This window comes from Meriones unguiculatus, chromosome 6 (genome assembly GCF_030254825.1).
Source record: "Meriones unguiculatus strain TT.TT164.6M chromosome 6, Bangor_MerUng_6.1, whole genome shotgun sequence".
Taxonomy (NCBI): Eukaryota; Metazoa; Chordata; class Mammalia; order Rodentia; family Muridae; genus Meriones; species Meriones unguiculatus.
This window is the reverse complement of record NC_083354.1, coordinates 37,791,776-37,809,258: the sequence shown is the minus strand read 5'-3', so window position 1 is coordinate 37,809,258 and position 17,483 is coordinate 37,791,776. Positions and strand designations below refer to the sequence as shown.

At 42.6% G+C, this 17,483-nt stretch overlaps 1 protein-coding gene across 1 annotated transcript in view; it reads left to right on the top strand.

Annotated features, from left to right (window-relative positions):
- Dync1li1 (dynein cytoplasmic 1 light intermediate chain 1) overlaps positions 1-16,410 on the top strand; it is a 34,575-nt gene extending 18,165 nt beyond the window's left edge. The window contains exons 4-13 of the mRNA XM_060385113.1: positions 3-233; positions 2,908-3,077; positions 6,463-6,556; positions 7,902-8,037; positions 8,502-8,613; positions 11,152-11,211; positions 12,146-12,190; positions 12,633-12,753; positions 13,782-13,934; positions 15,342-16,410. Coding sequence (XP_060241096.1) covers positions 3-233; positions 2,908-3,077; positions 6,463-6,556; positions 7,902-8,037; positions 8,502-8,613; positions 11,152-11,211; positions 12,146-12,190; positions 12,633-12,753; positions 13,782-13,934; positions 15,342-15,454 — 1,235 coding nt within the window. The 3' untranslated portion in view covers positions 15,455-16,410. The remainder of the gene's footprint in view (positions 1-2; positions 234-2,907; positions 3,078-6,462; positions 6,557-7,901; positions 8,038-8,501; positions 8,614-11,151; positions 11,212-12,145; positions 12,191-12,632; positions 12,754-13,781; positions 13,935-15,341) is intronic.
- The last annotated feature ends 1,073 nt before the right edge of the window (positions 16,411-17,483 follow it).

The window sequence follows — 17,483 nt, the reverse complement described above, 5'->3', positions numbered from 1 at the left end:
AGATCAGACAAGATGTAATGTGTGGATCTTAGATGGAGACCTGTATCACAAAGGGCTGCTCAAGTTCTCACTGGACGCCCTTTCTCTGAAGGACACTCTGGTCACACTGGTTGCTGACATGTCAAAGCCTTGGACTGCTTTGGATTCCTTACAGAAGTGGGCAAGTGTGGTGAGAGAGCATGTTGACAAGCTGAGAATCCCCCCTGAAGAGATGAAGGAGATGGAGCAGAAGTGTGAGTGGCCAGAAATACCAACATGGCTTCCAATTTCGATGCGTTAGCTGACTATAAAAACCATTCCAATTGTTTTTTTCCGTAAAGATTTTATTTGTTTATGTATATGAGTGTTGTATCTGCATTTATACCTGTTTGTCAGAAGGTGGTAGCAGATCCCACTATAGGTGGTTGTGAGCCACTATGTGGGTGCTGGGAATTGAACTTGGGTCCTCTGGAAGAGCAGCCAGAGCTCTTAACCACTGAGCTATCTCTCCAGCCCCCAGTTGTTTTTTTCTACAAACAAGACTCAGTGAAGGAAATATAATATGACTACCATTTTGAAATTCAATTTGAATTTTAGTTTTAATATTTAATATACATAATAGTAAATACTTTGGTAAAAGTGTTTTATTCTTATCAAATGACTGTGTGTGTTTATTTTGAAAGGTCAGTTTTATGGGTAAAAAAATGCGAACCTTCAGTTCCTCTCTTCCCAGCAGTTTTGTGACTATTAGTCTTATCAACTTTGTCAGTGTGAAATACACATGAAAGGATGTTGACATAAGTAAAAAGAAGTTAAGTTGGTTATTATTTACAGAGTGTGTCAGAGTGTGCAGCTGTTGTTTGTGGAGTCTTTTTCCCTCCTCTCCTCAGTCCCTGTTTGTGCTAGAACCATTGCTTCATGCTTCTGGCTCACAGACTTGTGTGTGTTCTGTGTGAATTGTTATGTTATGAATATGCATGTATATTTGTTTGTTTGTTTTTGGTTCAGTGTCTCCCATTGTAGCTTAGGCTGGACTCAAACTTGAAGTCTTCTTGCTCTCCTTCTTCAGTGTTGAGATTGCAGACCTGTGCCACACACCTGCCTGTCTTAAAGGATTTTAATCCATAGCTTTCTTCATCGATGGTCATTGTCTGCAGGTTGTTGCCCTCACCAACACCCTCACTTCGTGCTTGGGTTAGAACCACGTTTGCTTGTAGTTCATACTCATGTGCGTGGTTTGTATTTGTGTAGGCATGTGCATATAGATCCCATTTATTTATTTGTTTGTTTTTTGAGACAGGGTTTCTCTGTGTAGCGTTGGCTGTCCTGGAACTCACTCTGTAGACCAGGCTGGCCTCACACTCAGAGCTTCCCCTGCCGCTGTCTCCCAAGTGCTAGGATTAAAGGTGTGTGCCACCACCGGCCAACAATCCCCTTTCTTTTTAATTTTGTGTGTATGTGAGAAATATGCGCATGCGGGTGAAGGTCCTGATGCAGCCCAGAAGAGGCCTTTGGGTCCCCTAGCTAGAGGTAGAGCAGTGTGAGCTGCCCATGGTGCTGAGGACCAGACTGTTCAGGAGCAGTTTGTGCTTTTAAATGCCGAGCCATCTTTCCGGCCTGCCCACCTCAAGTTTGGAGACACGGTCTCTCACGAGCCTAGAGCTCACATATTTAGCTCTAGCCGCCCAGTGACATCTGTTTGTCTCTGCATCTCCAGAGCTTAGATTACAGCTATACACCACTGGGTCTAGCTTTTATGAGTGCCCAACAAGTTATTTTCCAAATTAACCATCTCCCTAGCCCGTTGGAAACTCCTAACCAGGGAAGGAATTGTAGACATGCCTGATTATGACCTGTATTCATGCAGGGCATGGTGGCTCACCCGCAATCCCAATACTCAGGAGGCTGAGTGGGTGGGTAGCAGGCCACTACATAGAGAGAAGCTCTCACAAGAGAAAGAAACACCCAGCTGAGGCGGTGGCTCGTGCCCATAATTCCAGCTCTGTGTAGGCTGAAGCAGGAGAATTTAAGGACAGTATGAATTCCTCCTGCCCCAGGTTATGTTAGGAATATGGGTGTGTTCTCCCATTTTCAGTTAGCATTATGTTTATTTTATTTTATTTTATTTTATTTTATTTTATTTTATTTTATTTTATTTTATTTTATTTTATTTTATTTTATATGCGGGTGTTTTGCATCTGTGTCTGTCTGTATACCATGTGCATGGAATGACTGTGGAAGGCATCAGGTCCCCTGGAACTGAAGTTACAGATGATTGTTAAGACACCATGCTGGGATTTGAACCTGTGTCCCCTGGAAGAGCAGCCAGTGCTCGTAAGTGCTGAGCCATCTCTCCTGCCCCAGCACTATACTTAAGTTGTAAATTCTTTTTCTTCCATGTTTAGTTTTCTCAAATTATTGCAGTGACCTTCCTTTAGAGGTCGTCCGTGCATGCATGTTCTTGTGTGTGTGTGATGCACACGTGTTTAGGATATATGCAGGAGACACACTAAAGACAATGAATCATATTTTTTGCTTGTGTGTGGATCCAAGTGCAACTCCATGTGGAGGTCAGAGAACAATTTGCAGGAGTTGGTTCTCCTCCCACTCCGTGGGTCCCAAGCATCAGGCCCAGGCATCAGGCTTGGCAGCAGCTACCTGGAGCCACTCTCTGGCCTTCAAAGTCTCACACACCTAACTAGACCTACACGGAGCCCACTGTGTAGAGCCCTTAGTGTGGAAATGTGCTGGAAATCCGTCAGCGGACCTGTTCTTTGTGTGCCTTTCTTTTGTATGCATAGTTTTTTTAGTCTTTTGTTTGTTTGTTTATTTCTCTTCCTGTGTAAGATGGTGTCTGAGCCTACAGAAGACAGGCTTGTATTGTGGCAGAAATAGTGCCATTTCTGAACTGTTTCCTTTGACTTGCAGTGATTAGAGACTTCCAGGAATATGTGGAGCCGGGAGAAGACTTCCCAGCTTCTCCTCAGCGAAGAACCACGGCTGCACAGGAGGATAGAGACGATAGCGTCGTCTTGCCCCTGGGTGCGGACACGCTCACACACAACCTGGGCCTCCCAGTGCTCGTAGTGTGTACAAAGGTTAGTTTGCTTTCCGAGTGTCTTGTAGAACGTGCAGCATCTTGTTTTGGGGGTGTTAGTTTCCTAGTTGACTCACTTTCTGTTGAGACAGGGTCATGTGTGTCTATAGGCTGTCGTCAGATTCCCTTTCCTTATGTTCTGGTTCCGGGAGATGGAGCCACAGTGTGTGCTAACATGCTAATGAAGTGTCTGGGGTCTGAAACAGTTTCTTTGAAAGAAAATGGTATTTCAAATTCACTTTGTGGTTGAACTTCATTTTCATAATTTCAGTTAGACCTCACTGTACTATTAGTTCCTTAGAAATGGTTTCAGGTGAAATGATGACGACACTTTTATTGTTAAGTTAGTTTGCTTATTCTGCTGTATGTCATATCTGGGTGTTTTGCTTATTTGGATGTTTGTGTACCATGTGCATGTGGTGCCCTCATTAGCCAGGAGAGGGCACCAGGTCTCCTGGTCCTGAAGTTTAGATGATTGAGAGCTGCCGTGTGGGCGCTGAGAGTTGAGCCTGATCTTCTGGAAGAGCAGCCAGTGCTCTTGTCTCCTGAACCGTCTCTTCAGTCCCCAGCAGCTTTTTATTTTTATAAGTAAAATGCCTTTCTTTTTGTTTTTTTGTTCATTTGTTTTGTTTTGAGACAGGATCTTCTCGTCTAACCTTACTGTCTAACTCTGTTTCCTCTGTCCCCAGTGCTAGGATTAAAGGCCTGTATCACTATATGCATCTTAAAATGTGTCTCAACATCACGCTTTATTATACTAATTTCTCTTCTCTTCTCTTCTCTTCCTTCATTCCTTTCTTTTTGTTTGGTTTGGTTTTGTTGTTTTGAGGCAGGGTTTCTCTGTGTAGCCCTAGCTGTTCTGGAACTCACTCTGTAGACCAGGCTTTTAAACTCCTTGTATCACCTGTTACATTATGTTAATATGCCATTATTAAGAACTTGTTATTTGTGTGTTTATTAAAAGGTGCTGACAGAATCACTGTTTTCAGAACTGTTAGCTTCCTGGGCATGGTGGTTCACAATAGGATCCCAGCTTCAGGAATCGGGACGCTCATGAGTTCAAGACCAGCCAGGGCTACATAGCCAGACCTTATCTCATACATACAAAATAAACTAAAATTTCTGTTAACTTAGTTCTTATATTGAATAATGAAAAGATACTTCTTATAAAGCATAAGGTATCCTCCAAGCCCATTTTCTCCCCTTGGTGCTGAGTAATGTGTGTTTACTGTTTGTCCATTGTGGAATAGTGGAGAAAGTGTCAGCACATAACTGTTCTATTGCATTCCACGAAATACAGGGCCTTGTATATACTACTAACATAAACCCAAAGGCCTAACATTATTCCTGGCCTTCATGCCATGGAAAAAGCATGCAATGAGATGAAGGCTCAGAATTTGTTCATCTTTGGGATAAAAATGATTAAAAAACAAACAAACAGCAACAAAAACAGAAACAGTAGATTGCTGTGAGATCAAAACCAGCCTGGTCTACAGATTGAGTTCTAAGACAGCTAGGGCTACGTGCCCCTGTACCAGGGACGAGGGTGAGGGATAAATGAAATTAATGTTTGGACCTAACAAACAATTTTCTGTAGCCAGGCGTGGTGGTGCACGTCTTTAATCCTAGCACTTGGGATGCAAAGGCAGACAGATCTTTATGAGAATGAGGCCAGCCTGGTCTACAAAGCGAGTCCAGGATGGCCGAGGCTACACAGAGAAATCCTGTCTCGAAAAACTAAAAAACTAAAAAAAAAAAAAAAACAAAAAAAAAAAAAACCCCAAAAACATAGGTCTCCCTAGGTTCAGTCTTAAAAGTTTTTATTATTATTTAATTTATGTGTGTTTGAGCTTTTCTATAGTGACCATGTAGAGGTCAGAGGACAATTTGTGGGCAGTGATTGGGAACTGAGATAGGATGTCAGGCTTGCTGCAAGTGTCACCTTCACCATTGTCATTCTTGAAGCTGATGCAGTTGAGTCACACTTCCATCCATCCCTTTGAGGGCACACATTCTTGGCATTCTTATACTTTTTGTTTTGTTTTCTTTCCCTCATCCTTTTTTGAGCTCATATGCTAAAGTACACCTGAAGATGTCTTGGATTTGTTATGTAGGAGTGTTCTGTCTGCATGTACACCTGCAGGCCAGAAGAGGGCACCAGATTCCAACATAGAATGTGAGCATGGTTGTGAGCCACCATGTAGTTGCTGGAAATTGAACTCAGGACCTCTGCAAGAGTGGGCAGCCAGTGCTCTTAACCACTGAGCCATCTCTCCGGCCTTCAGTTTACCCTTTTTAAGAAGTGAGAGGATGCTGGGAATTAAATCCAGGGCCTCACACATCCTCTGCCGCTGAGCTACATCTCCAGTCACTTACTTAGATTAAAACCTATTTCCTGCCATACTCCACCAGAAAGTACCAGTCAGTCGGCAGTACAATGAACCGTCTTTAATCATTTGAAATGCCACTCATGAAAGTGGGCAAGCAGGCGTTCAAGATTATGTAGGAACACTTCTATGATGTGTGATAACAAACCTACATATGAAATTTGACTCCAACTAATGTTACATGTAATAATTAACAGTATAAATTTTTATTTTATTTTTATATTCTACACCTTCAATTTAGAAGGGTTTTGGTGAAATTATGTGGACGTTCTGGTGTTTGAACATGCCTCCTTTACATTGTCCTTAGTGTTTTTTATTTGTTTTTTTTAAGATTTATTTATTTTATGTAGGTGAGTTCTCTATCTGCCCCTGCATGTCAGAAAGGGGCATCAGATCCCAGTATAGATGGTTGTGAGCTACCATGTGGGTGCTGGGAATATGAACTCAGGACCTCTGGAAGAGCAGACAGTGCTCTTAACCACTGAGCCATCCCTCCAGCCCTTTAGTGTTTTTCTATAGTGAGGAAGAATTAACTCCTGCTCATTGTGCAAGTGGCTTTTCAGGCCAGCTTCGTTTTGTTATTGAGATTGTGATGAGGTGATTGAAGCACCAGGAATATGATGAGGCCACGGGTGGAAGGGATACACGCTGTTTTCTGTAGAGCTGACGTAAGCGAGATGGATTCATTCATCCTAGGAGATAGTGGCCGAATGGCAAATGTGACCACTGGACATAAGTCTGTTGGTCTCCATTCTTTCATGTATTGAAACTGTCAGGAGCATCCTGGCCTGGCCAGACTGAGTGTAACGCAGAAGCCAGCACTGTCAATGATGTCTCTGCTGATCCTCCAGGGCCTGCTCCTCATTTACCATGTGTGCTGGTAACTTATGTTCTCTTGTCAACTGTTGAACTGTTTGGTTGTTTAAATTGTCCTGTTGGAGTTCAGGGTTTAAATTAAAGTTACTGGAATGCCATCTTATGATTGGTTTATCTCCACAGTGTGATGCCATTAGTGTATTGGAGAAAGAACATGACTACAGAGATGAACACTTTGATTTTATTCAGTCACACATCCGCAAGTTCTGTTTACAGTGTATCCTTTAACTGTAGAGTGCCTACCAGGCAAAACAATTATGATGGACTTTAAAACTTCTGGGAACATTGTTCCACCTCTCCCCAGGTCACTTGCATGTGGTGATCTGCAGTGTTGGTACTAGATCTCAGGTTTGTACTGTTCTCTCTCTGCTTTCTGGACAACATGGGAGAAAACAGATTTACTAAAGGCCATTCCTGTGGAGATTCTGTCTCAAATCTTCCTCTGAGCCCTTGGGAGAAGGCTCAGAGGTACAACGGGCTTTTAAAGGACACAAAGGTATCTGGTGAGAGAATGAGCAGGAAATCTCTAGTCTTGATGGAGGCTGGCTTATTTTTTTCTAGAGTTTTGGTGTGTGTGTGTGTGCCTCCAAGTACCCTTACACTCAGCTCTGGGTGGAACCTTTTCATAGCAGGCTCTCCCTTTTGAAACCCATCTGGATCAGCATCTACTTTTCATTTTAAACAGACACATTGCTTCAGTTCATGTGAGCTGAAGAAAAGAGAGACATTAGAGAAGCCTCTTGTTTATAGTGGCACAATAAAGGGATGGGTCGTTTAGAAATTGGGGAAAAGATTGCGGACAGTGTCACAGTAATGGCTCTTTCCTGCTCTGTTACAGTGTGAAGCAAGTATTCAAATGTGCAATGTTAATTTGCTGTGTTTAAAGAATTGTGCTTAAGAAAAATAACTGTCAGCTTGTGGTGGTTTGAGTGAGATGTCTCCTGCATGTGTTTGAACACATGGTTCCATGTTGGTCCTGCTTCTGGATGAGGGTTTGATGGTGTGGCTTTGCTGAGGAAAGTGTGTCACTGGGTTTTGTGTGGGACATAGCCTGTAACCCAAGCGCTTGTAGACTGACACAGGAGGCTTTTTTTTAATTACTAATATTTAATTTTTTAGAGACAGGGTGTGTGTGTGTGTGTGTGTGTGTGTGTGTGTGTGTAGCCCTGGATGTCCTGGAACACTCTCTGTATACCAGAGCTGGCCTCAAACTCAGACATCTGCCTGCCTCTGCCTCTAAGTGGTGGGATTAAAGGCCTACACCACCACTGCCCAGCTGAATTATAATTATAATTATTATTATTATTATTTGAGGCAGGCTCACTTGTATCACATACTAGCCTCAAACTAGTCTCTGTAGCCTAAGATGACTTTGAATTTGTGATCCTCCTGGTTCTCCTTCCTGCTTTCGGGTAATTCAGAGTTCGCTAACTGTAACATCACATTCAATATCCTTTGCATTTCCTCCTGAGCCACTGCCCATATATGTATGTCTTAAGATGAAAATAAGGTTTATGATGGCTTCATGAATTTCATGCAATTTTCCTTAATGTGATGGTTAGATGGTGCAGCACTTATTTATACTTCAGTAAAAGAGAACAAAAACATAGACTTAGTTTATAAATACATCGTCCAGAAGCTGTATGGGTTCCCCTACAAGATTCCTGCAGTGGTGGTGGAGAAGGATGCAGTGTTCATGTAAGTGTGCTCAAAGCAGTTTCTCCTGCGGTGTCGCTCTGTCTCTGGGTTCAGTTCTGAGCTGGGGTCTGAGGCCTGTGGGATGAGTGGGTGGGGATAGTTTGGTTATCACTGCCTGGACCTGCATCTCATTGCCTTGCAGTTCTACCACCTGTCTTTTGCAAGTTCTGTGCTATGGCAGCTAAATTGTCTGTGAAGTGCCTTATTAGTCACTTCCTTAGCTGGAACGTGGGCTTAGGTTTACTTCTTTCCTGGGAGGGCCTGGTAGAATGCTTCCCTAGCATGCATGAGGTCCTGCCTTTGATCCCTGGGGCTGTACTCAGTGGGAGAGCATTCCACTGCATGGCAAAGCCCTAGCATCTCTCCCTAATGCTGCTCCCCTAGCTCCCCAAAAGTGCTTTGTGGGTTAAGTGAAAAAAATTGATGGTACAATATTTGATAGTTTTATGTGCATTTCTCTCCAGTCCAGCAGGGTGGGATAATGATAAGAAAATAGGAATATTACATGAAAATTTTCAAACTTTGAAAGTAGAAGATAATTTTGAAGACATCATAACCAAACCACCTGTCCGAAAGGTAAGCCTTAGAAAATGGTTCTACTCTGTAGACTTAGGCTGAGAATAGGGCAGTCTGTCGTGTTAAGCGCACAGGAAGAAGAAGACATTTTCATTTGCTGCCAGGAGAGTTGCTGAGTCTCATGCCCTTGCCCCAGCAAGTGTCGGTCGACCTCTCAGTCGCCCGACAGTGGTTTTTGCACACTTACATTTGCTGATGCTAGTGCAGAATCTATTTCTAACATACTTTGGAGGCCACAGCTTGGCCTGAGTGAATACGTAGATCTTGAGCAGTTAAAGGACATGGAAGCTGTGGACTTCTGAGACTACAGCTCTTCCCAGAGCCAAGAAAAATTACAGTCATTACAGTCATTTTCTCCTTTCTACCTTTGAGGCATATCTTGGATCTTGACCGTAGTTACTGGTTACCTGTATTGGCTCATAGCTATCCATTTGGTTTAGTCTTGACTGAAGCTTTATTTTATGACTGTGAAGTGAGGTTCCAGAAGGTTCTTTTCTTATGTGTGCATCTTAACTTTGTAGTAAGGTATATATGTCTTCAGTACATATAGACATTTCTGAACGCGACATAAGATGCATATTTACTTGTAATCCTCTCAAAGATTTTGTTTGGTTTTGAGACAGGGTTTCTCAGTGTAGCCTTGGTTGTCCTGGACTCACTTTGTAGCCAGGCTGTCCTCGAACTCTGAGAGATCCACCTGCCTCTGCCTTGCAAGTGCTGGGTTTAAAGGTGTGTGGCACCACGCCCTGCTAATCCTCCTCAAAGAGTTAACCCAGCATTTTAGGAAAGGATGATCTTTTCTTTATATTTTTTTATTTGTTTTTGTTTTTTGAAAGAATAATCTTGATGTAATACATATTATGAACCTTATTGAATTGCAGTATTCACACTTTATGCATCTTGTCATCTGTGTGTGGGTTGTTAGTGGTGAGAAAGCAAGTGCTAGTGAAAATGAATCATCTTCTTAATTTGTTTTGGATAGCTATTGAAAGAAATACACACACCAAAAAAAAAGAAAACCCATACAAAGAATGATCTCCTTTTTCTTTGTGTCTAGGCATGTGTGTTGCTGTGGGGGTGTGTACATAGGTACATAGTTGCCTATAGAGGTTAGGAGAGGGCATTGAATCCCTTGGAGCTGGAGTTACAGTGAGTTGTGAGCTGCCCCAAAGTTGGTGTTGGAAGCCAAACTCTGGTCCTTTGTAAGTTCAGTAAACATTTTTAAGTGCTGGGCCATTTCTTCAGAGTCCCCACCCTTCCAGCAAACATGATTAAGCTTTATGGTGTCCTTTTCTTTTATTCGTTGCACTCAGGCAAAGTTTAGGTCTAGAGTGCTAACTAGGAAGGAGGACACACATAAAATGATAAGCTGATATATAGCAGGGCCTGGTGGTATGCATCTGTAATCCCAGCTCTTTAGAAGCAGAGCTGGGAGGATTGCCACATGTTTGAGGCCAGCCTGATCTACATAATGAGTTCTAAGCCAGCCTAGACTGCAGAGTGAAATCTATCTTAAAACAATAACATTAGAGCTGGAGAGACGGCTCAGAGGTTAAGAGCACTGGCTGCTCTTCCAAAGGTCCTGAGTTCATTTCTCAGCAACCACATAGTGGCTCACAGCCATCTATAGTGAGATCTGGGGCCCTCTTTCGACGTGCAGGAGTACATACAGACAGAACATTGTATAAATGATAAAACAAACAAAACAGTATGAGCTCTAATTTGTAGGTCATTTATCAAGTGTTGTTGAAATCTATTTGAAGTGGGATGTGGAGATGGACTAGGCGAAGACTGGGCCTGAAGCCCACTCTGATAGGAAGGGAGAATGTGATAAAGCCCTTGCCTAGTGTCTGAGGCTCTGGGTTCCCACCACCTTAAACCACATAGCAAAAAGAAGAGGCTGTTTCGAGGTGAAGGCTCTGAAAGTGTACATGCTCCAATGCAGGAATGTACATAGAAGACAGAGAAGCTGAGAAGAGCTGAGAGGTGGGCAGGTGTGGAAGTGAGAGGCAGTTAAGACCCTGGGGCTTCACTGAGGCTGCAGTGAGATTCTTTCACAGTGAGGTGGGCAGTGGTGTGGAATTGGAACAGAAGAGTGACGTAATGTGACTCAATCTTTGAAAGGCTCACAGCCTCTGTAGAGGAAGCAAATTGGTTGTATTTGTGATTCTTGCGGATTCTTCTCATGAAGCAGGTGGAAGAGTGTTTTATTTTTATTTTAGGGAAACCAGGGACAAGTTGCATTCACCCACTGAGATATTCCTGACTCATTTAGAACACCTCATTGCTGGACATCAAATTGAGTAAGCTTGGCTGAAAGTCCTGTGGCTGTAGGGTTGAGCTGTTCAATAGAGTAGTCACTGGTCATATGTAGCTTTCAGTGTAAAGCTACCAAAATTACACAGCCACATTAGGGCGCCACTTATGTCACTTAAGTTCTTGAATTGTCTTTCAGTTAATTTAAGTCACACTGTCAGTAATTGGTGGTGTTAGCAATTACCGACTACATACTCATGTCATTCAACTTCTCGCTTTCAGTTTGTGCATGAGAAGGAGATTATGGCAGAAGATGACCAAGTGTTCCTTATGAAGCTACAGGTATGACGCTGCGTTAGAGGTGGTCTTAGGTGGAACCAGTTTTGCAAAGATGATTTCATTTGCCTTCAAGCCCTATGTATATTTGTATAACTATCATGTACTTACATTTATTGCATTTTTATCTATTGCATGTATGTGATGTGGGGCTGAGATATGCATGTATGTCACAGCTCCTGTATTGTCAGAGGACAGCTTTGGGATTAGCCTTCCTGGGGCTTGAACTCAGGTCATCAGGGTAGATGGCAAATGTCTCTACACCCTTAACCATCGTGTCAGGGATTGCTTTAATTTTTTAAAACTTAAATGAATTACTAATATTTTTTAGATTCATTTTATGTGTGTGAATGTTTTGCCTGCATATATATTTGTGTACTATGTATGTGTCTTGTGCCCAAGGAGGTCAGAAGAGAGCTCCTAGAACTGGAGTTTGCATGATTATAAGCTACTGTATGGGTGCTGTAAATCGAACCCAGGTCCTCTGGAAGAGCAAGAAGGTCTCCTAACTGCTGTCTTGAAAAATAAGTTGGGGGCTGGAGAGATAGTTCAGAGGTTAACAGCACTTGCTGTTCTTCCAAATGTCCTGAGCTCGATTCCCAGCAAACACATGGTGGCTCACAACCATCTATAATGAGTCTGGTGCCCTCTTCTGGCCTGCAGGCATAATACTGTATAAATAATAAATAAATCTTAGAAAAAAAGGAAGAAAAAGAAGTTAAAGGCTGGAGAGATGGATGGCTCAGTGGTTAAGAGTACTGGAAGAGCAGGTGTACAAGCAGATAGATAACTCATAAATAAATAAATAAATAAATAAATAAATAAATGAATAAATAAATCTTTTTAAAAAAAAGAAAAAAGTTAAGCTGTGCATATTTTCTTTAAAAAGACAGTAATGTAGACTGTGAATGTTTAAACTAGAAATCTTTTTTTTCCCCAGTCTCTTTTAGCAAAGCAACCGCCAACTGCAGCTGGAAGGCCTGTGGTCAGTATTACAGTAATTCTCTTTAATCACACGAGACTGTGTTCAGTGCACACACACACACACACACACACACCACACACACACAGGGATGTGCTTCAGTATCAACTTCAGTTGCTCTTCTGGAATTGTGAGATGTTTTTAGAGAACCTGTACTCCTTTTTAGGACATTGAAATCATGTAAATATCTTTAGTGTTTATTTCTTACTAGTCACTGTACAAGCTGTGTGTGTGTGTGTGTGTGTGTGCATGAGCATGTGTGCCTGCGTGTGTGCAGTGATTGGTATCCTAAAACATGATGGCTGTGGTGATGGGATTATTAGCATTTTTATCAATAAGTTGTAGTGTAAAATCTAGTAGAATAGGTGGGGACTGTAGCAGAGTGTTTTTTAATATTATAAAAGTTTTATTTTTTAATATTTGTTCTCTTCCCATTTTTACCTAGGATGCATCACCAAGAGTCCCTGGCGGCTCCCCTAGAACACCAAACAGATCTGTGTCATCCAATGTAACCAGCGTGTCCTCCATCCCTGGTGGAACAAAAAAAATTGATCCAAACATGAAAGGTATGGCCCTGTCTCCTGGAGAAGTCCATTTTATAACGACCACACTTGTTTGGAGGCCGCTTAAATGTTTCCCTTTTCTTCTCCATGCTCAGCTTTGTTTGGGAGCTAGGAGCTCAAAATCTTGTTATAAAGAAGACAGTATCTTCTCAGTGCGTCACTATTCATTTTGAAAGCTTTAGTTAGATGGTGGGAAACCACTGGAGAAAGGAATTTTGATAGTCAATAGGTGATGTAGGGTTAGTGAAATGGTTTGGCTGGTAAAGGCACTTGCCATCAAGCTGCAACCAGAGTTCAGTCCCCTAGAGCCACCCACATGATGAAAGGAGAGAACCATTGCTGTGCATTGTCCTGTAATACACACACACACACACACACACACACACACACACACACATACACACACACAGAATGTAAAAACCATCCTGAAGCCCTCTTAAAAGGGAGAGATATATTAGCATCTCACATGTTCATTTACTTTGGCCCATGAGATTACTCAGTGGTTCAGAGCACTAGCTGCTCTTCCAGAGGACCTGAGTTCAATTCCCAGCACCCGTATGGCTGGCTCAACCATGTGTAACTCCAGTTCCAGGGGATCTGACACCTCTTCTGACTTCTCTGGGTTCCCACACACAGACATTTGGCAAAAACTCTCTCTCTCTCTCTCTCTCTCTCACACACACACACTGATATAAATGAAATAATACTTTTGACCCTTTGAAATACCACTGTAGAGCTGGCGAGATGGTTTAGCAAGTAAAGAGCTTGCTGCAGGAGCCCAGCACCATGAGTGCTGTCCCAACACATGTAAAGGTGGAAGGAGAGAACCAACTCCATCAAGTTCTCCATCCTCGCACGTGCAGTGTGATGCCACATACACTGCCACTCTCATGCTCAACACACACGTCAACAAGTGCACAGTAATAATAAATAAAATCTTGTGATTGCTTTCTGTATGAGTAGCTTTTAATATTTTATGGAAAAAAACTAACTCTTTGTTCTAAAAGCCTTTTTGTTTGTTTGTGTCCTAGCTGGAGCAACGAGCGAAGGCGTCCTGGCAAATTTCTTCAACAGTCTGTTGAGTAAGAAGACTGGCTCTCCTGGAGGCCCTGGGGTCGGAGGGAGTCCTGGAGGAGGGGCTGCCGGTGGAAGCACCAGTTTGCCGCCGTCTGCCAAAAAGTCAGGTAGAGCCTCCTGAGCAGGGCGCTGTTCTTGGACATAGCCCTGATGAGTGTGATGTGCATGTGCCTTTAGAAACTGTCATAGGGTCCAATTTCAGACCATGTTCATCTCTCAAAAATAAGTCAAACTTTCATGCCTTCCAGGCACTAGGCCACAAAGCTGCCTTCTGTCTGGGGCTGCCTAGCTGGGCATTAGTACACTACAGTCTTAGCAGTGGGTCTTGTTTTCTATGCTTCTGAGGTTCCTTCCTGTACTAACCTGTGTCAGAGCTTCCTTTTTGTTCAAGGCTCAGTAATACACCAGTGTGTGGATAAGCCACTTTTTATTTAGCTTTCCTTCCTTCCTTCCTTCCTTCCTTCCTTCCTTCCTTCCTTCCTTCCTTCCTTTCTTTCTCTTTTCTTTCTCTTTTTCTTTTTTTTTTTTTTTTTTTTACAGGTGTCTCTGTATAGCCATGGCTGTTGTGGACCTAGCCCTGTAGACCAGGCTAGCCCTGAACTCATGGGTGTGCCACCACTGCTCACCTAGTATCTCTTTTTGGGGGCAGGGTGCATTTTGAACAAGGCTATTCTGAATGTTAATTTTTATTTTTCATTAGCTGGCAATGTTTGAGATTAGAGTTCCTGGGTCACAGGATTCTGGGTTAAATTTTCGTGGAGAGGTCAGAAGACAGTGTTTAGTTTCAGTTCTCTTGTACCATGTGGTTTCCAAGGATCGAACTCAGGTCATCAGGCTTGGTAGCAAGTGTTATTACCTGCGGAGCCATTCCACCAGCCCCTGTAGTTAAAGATTGAAGGATGGGTGCTGTTTCATGGAGTTGGGTCAGGTAGGGAGGGCTCTGGGTCTCCTGTCCTTTTTATACTCTATTCATTTTGAGGCAGCTCTCGCTCCTCCACACATCCCAGTGATGATTGTTCACTGCCCTGAGCCCTAAAATAGAAACAACAAAACCCACATATGAGGTTAAGTGATAGGTACCAGTGCACTGACCCACAGTTTAAAACAAAGACCTGTATTTTTAAGGATGTTTACATAAAAAAGGATGTTTCTATAATATAGTGGGCTACATAAAGTTTTTTTTTTTTTTTTATCCTTGTTTGGTTTGTCTGAGATAGGGCCTCAAACTCAGTATGTAGCCCAGGTTAGCTGTGATCTTATGGCAGTCTGCCTCTCTCAGCCTCTGGGTGTTGGGATTATAGGCATGGGCTGCTGGCCTGGCTGCTGTTTTTGATTGACACTCCTCCCCACGAGACAGGGTATGTAGCCTACTTGGCCTTGAACTCAGCGGTCCTCTGCCCTATGCCCTACGGGCAGCGTTAAGAAGTGTAAAGTCAGTGAACAGTCAGTGAAAGCACTGGCCAGTTGTCCGTGGAAGACTAACTCTCGTTCTTTTTTGTTGAAACGCACTGTAGGCCAGAAGCCTGTGCTCTCAGATGTTCACGCAGAGCTAGACAGAATCACACGGAAACCTGCTTCTGTTTCTCCTACATCACCTACATCTCCCACGGAAGGAGAAGCCTCCTGAAGATACCAAACAAAAGCCATTGTTCATTCTGGGTAACGTCAGCCTGCCTGCCTCTGCCTTTTCCTTCCAAATTGGAATTAAGGGGCTGGAAGCTTTTACAGACAGACAAAGTTTATGTCCTCTCTCTCTTTTTTTTTATTTTTATTTTTTTGATGGCTGCCCATTTTTAAGAGGAGCTACACAGAAGAAAGACAATTTTACATTATGTAGAATAACTGTTTGCATTGCCGTCTGCATAAGGAAGTAATTTTGGATTTTGAAAATCTCAAACTGTATGGTTGCAGTAGAACTAGGTGATCCTGTTTTTTAGGCTGTATAAGCTATACGGGAGCATTTAGGGAAGGGCAAAAAATACGTAATTTTGGCAGTTGATTGATTCAGAAGTCTAAACTTGTTTTAGGTAACACTATTCAAATCATTTTTAAAGATACCTTTTTTTTTTTTTTTGAGACAGGGTTTCTCTGTGTAATAAGGCCTGACTGTCCTGGAGCTTGCTTTGTAGATCAGGCTGGCCTTGAATTCACAGAAATCCACCTGCCTCTGCCTCCCAGGTGCTGGGATAAAGGCGAGCGCCACCACTGCCCTGCTACCATGTTTTTCTGAAGAAGAGTGATCAGTTGTCAGAATTTGCACACCAACAGCACTGTAGTCACACCTGAGGTGTGCTGAGAAAGTCTCACACAGTTGTCTCCCTTCGTGATTCCTAAGTTACCATCAAAAGGACCAGAACCATTGGCCAAGATGCTCCTTTAATCAAGAAAGAAAGCAAGCACACCGCCCGAGGGTGAGAGATGCTGGAGTTGTGAACAAGGAAAGAGAACCGGCTTTGCAGTTGTCTATACATATATATATATATGTCTGTGTGTGTATATATATATATGGCTCTGCCTTAATATACTCCTTTTTTGTTCATGACTTTCAACTGTAATCACTTAATAAAGTATTTATTCTCTGCATTCAGGGTCAAATAAGGTGTTGCCTTTTCTTATATTCCAGTTTGATTTGTCAGCTAAGGAGTGAAATTTGTTAGTAATTTGAAATGTTTGACTTAGTAGGATTACTAAGCATTCTGCTCTTTCTCAGACGCAAATGAGCAGGTGAGTTCTTGATCAGTACCCCCTCCCACAGGTCGTTTTTTTTGTTTCTTGAGACAGGCTGCCATGTATCTCATACTGACTAATTTTCCCTCATCTCTTATTTTTTTGGTTGTTTGTTCAGACAAAGGCTCATGTAGCCAAGGCTGGCCTTGAACTGGTGATCCGTCTGCCTTGACCTCTCAGTACTGGGATAATAGATGTGCATCATTGTGACTGGTTTTCTTTGGTACTAAAGATTGAACTCAGGGCTTTATGCCTGTTAGGCAGGCACTCTGCCCATTTAGCCACCCTTCAGCCAGGACAATTTCTTATACTAACATTCCTGTGAATAAAACCTTAGAAAAAAACAAACTCTGTTACTCTATTTTCTGGCATGTTGATGTCCAGGCATGCACTTGTGTTTGCACATGTTCATGTCAGATTGGCAGCAAGTGCCTTTCCCTCCCGAGCAGTCCCACCAGCCCTGTAGACTCATTAATGGGGATAGCTGAGGTTGTGTTGCTCTGTTTTTTTGGTATGATTTTTTTTTTTTTTTTTTTTATTCTTTGAGGGTGTATGTATACATACATGCAGTGTATTTGATCATATCCACTTCTCACTCCTCCGGCCCCCAGACACATCCTTCCCAGCATCGTATCTTCCTTCATAGCACACTTAGTTTCGTTGATGTTTGCATGTCATGGGTTTGGGCATAGCTAGTAGAGCATGGACGACCTACCACTGGTCACATCCCTCGGCAACAAAATTGGCCAAATTCCTCAGCTGGGGTGGGGCCCTGAGAGCCCCTCCCTCGTCTCTGCTGGAATATTGACTGATGACCTTGTGCAAGTAGATAATCACATCTGCTGTGAATTGAAAATTATTTTAATTTTATGTACATTGGTGTTTATTACTGCATGTATGTCTGTGTGAGGGTGTCAGATCCCCAGGAA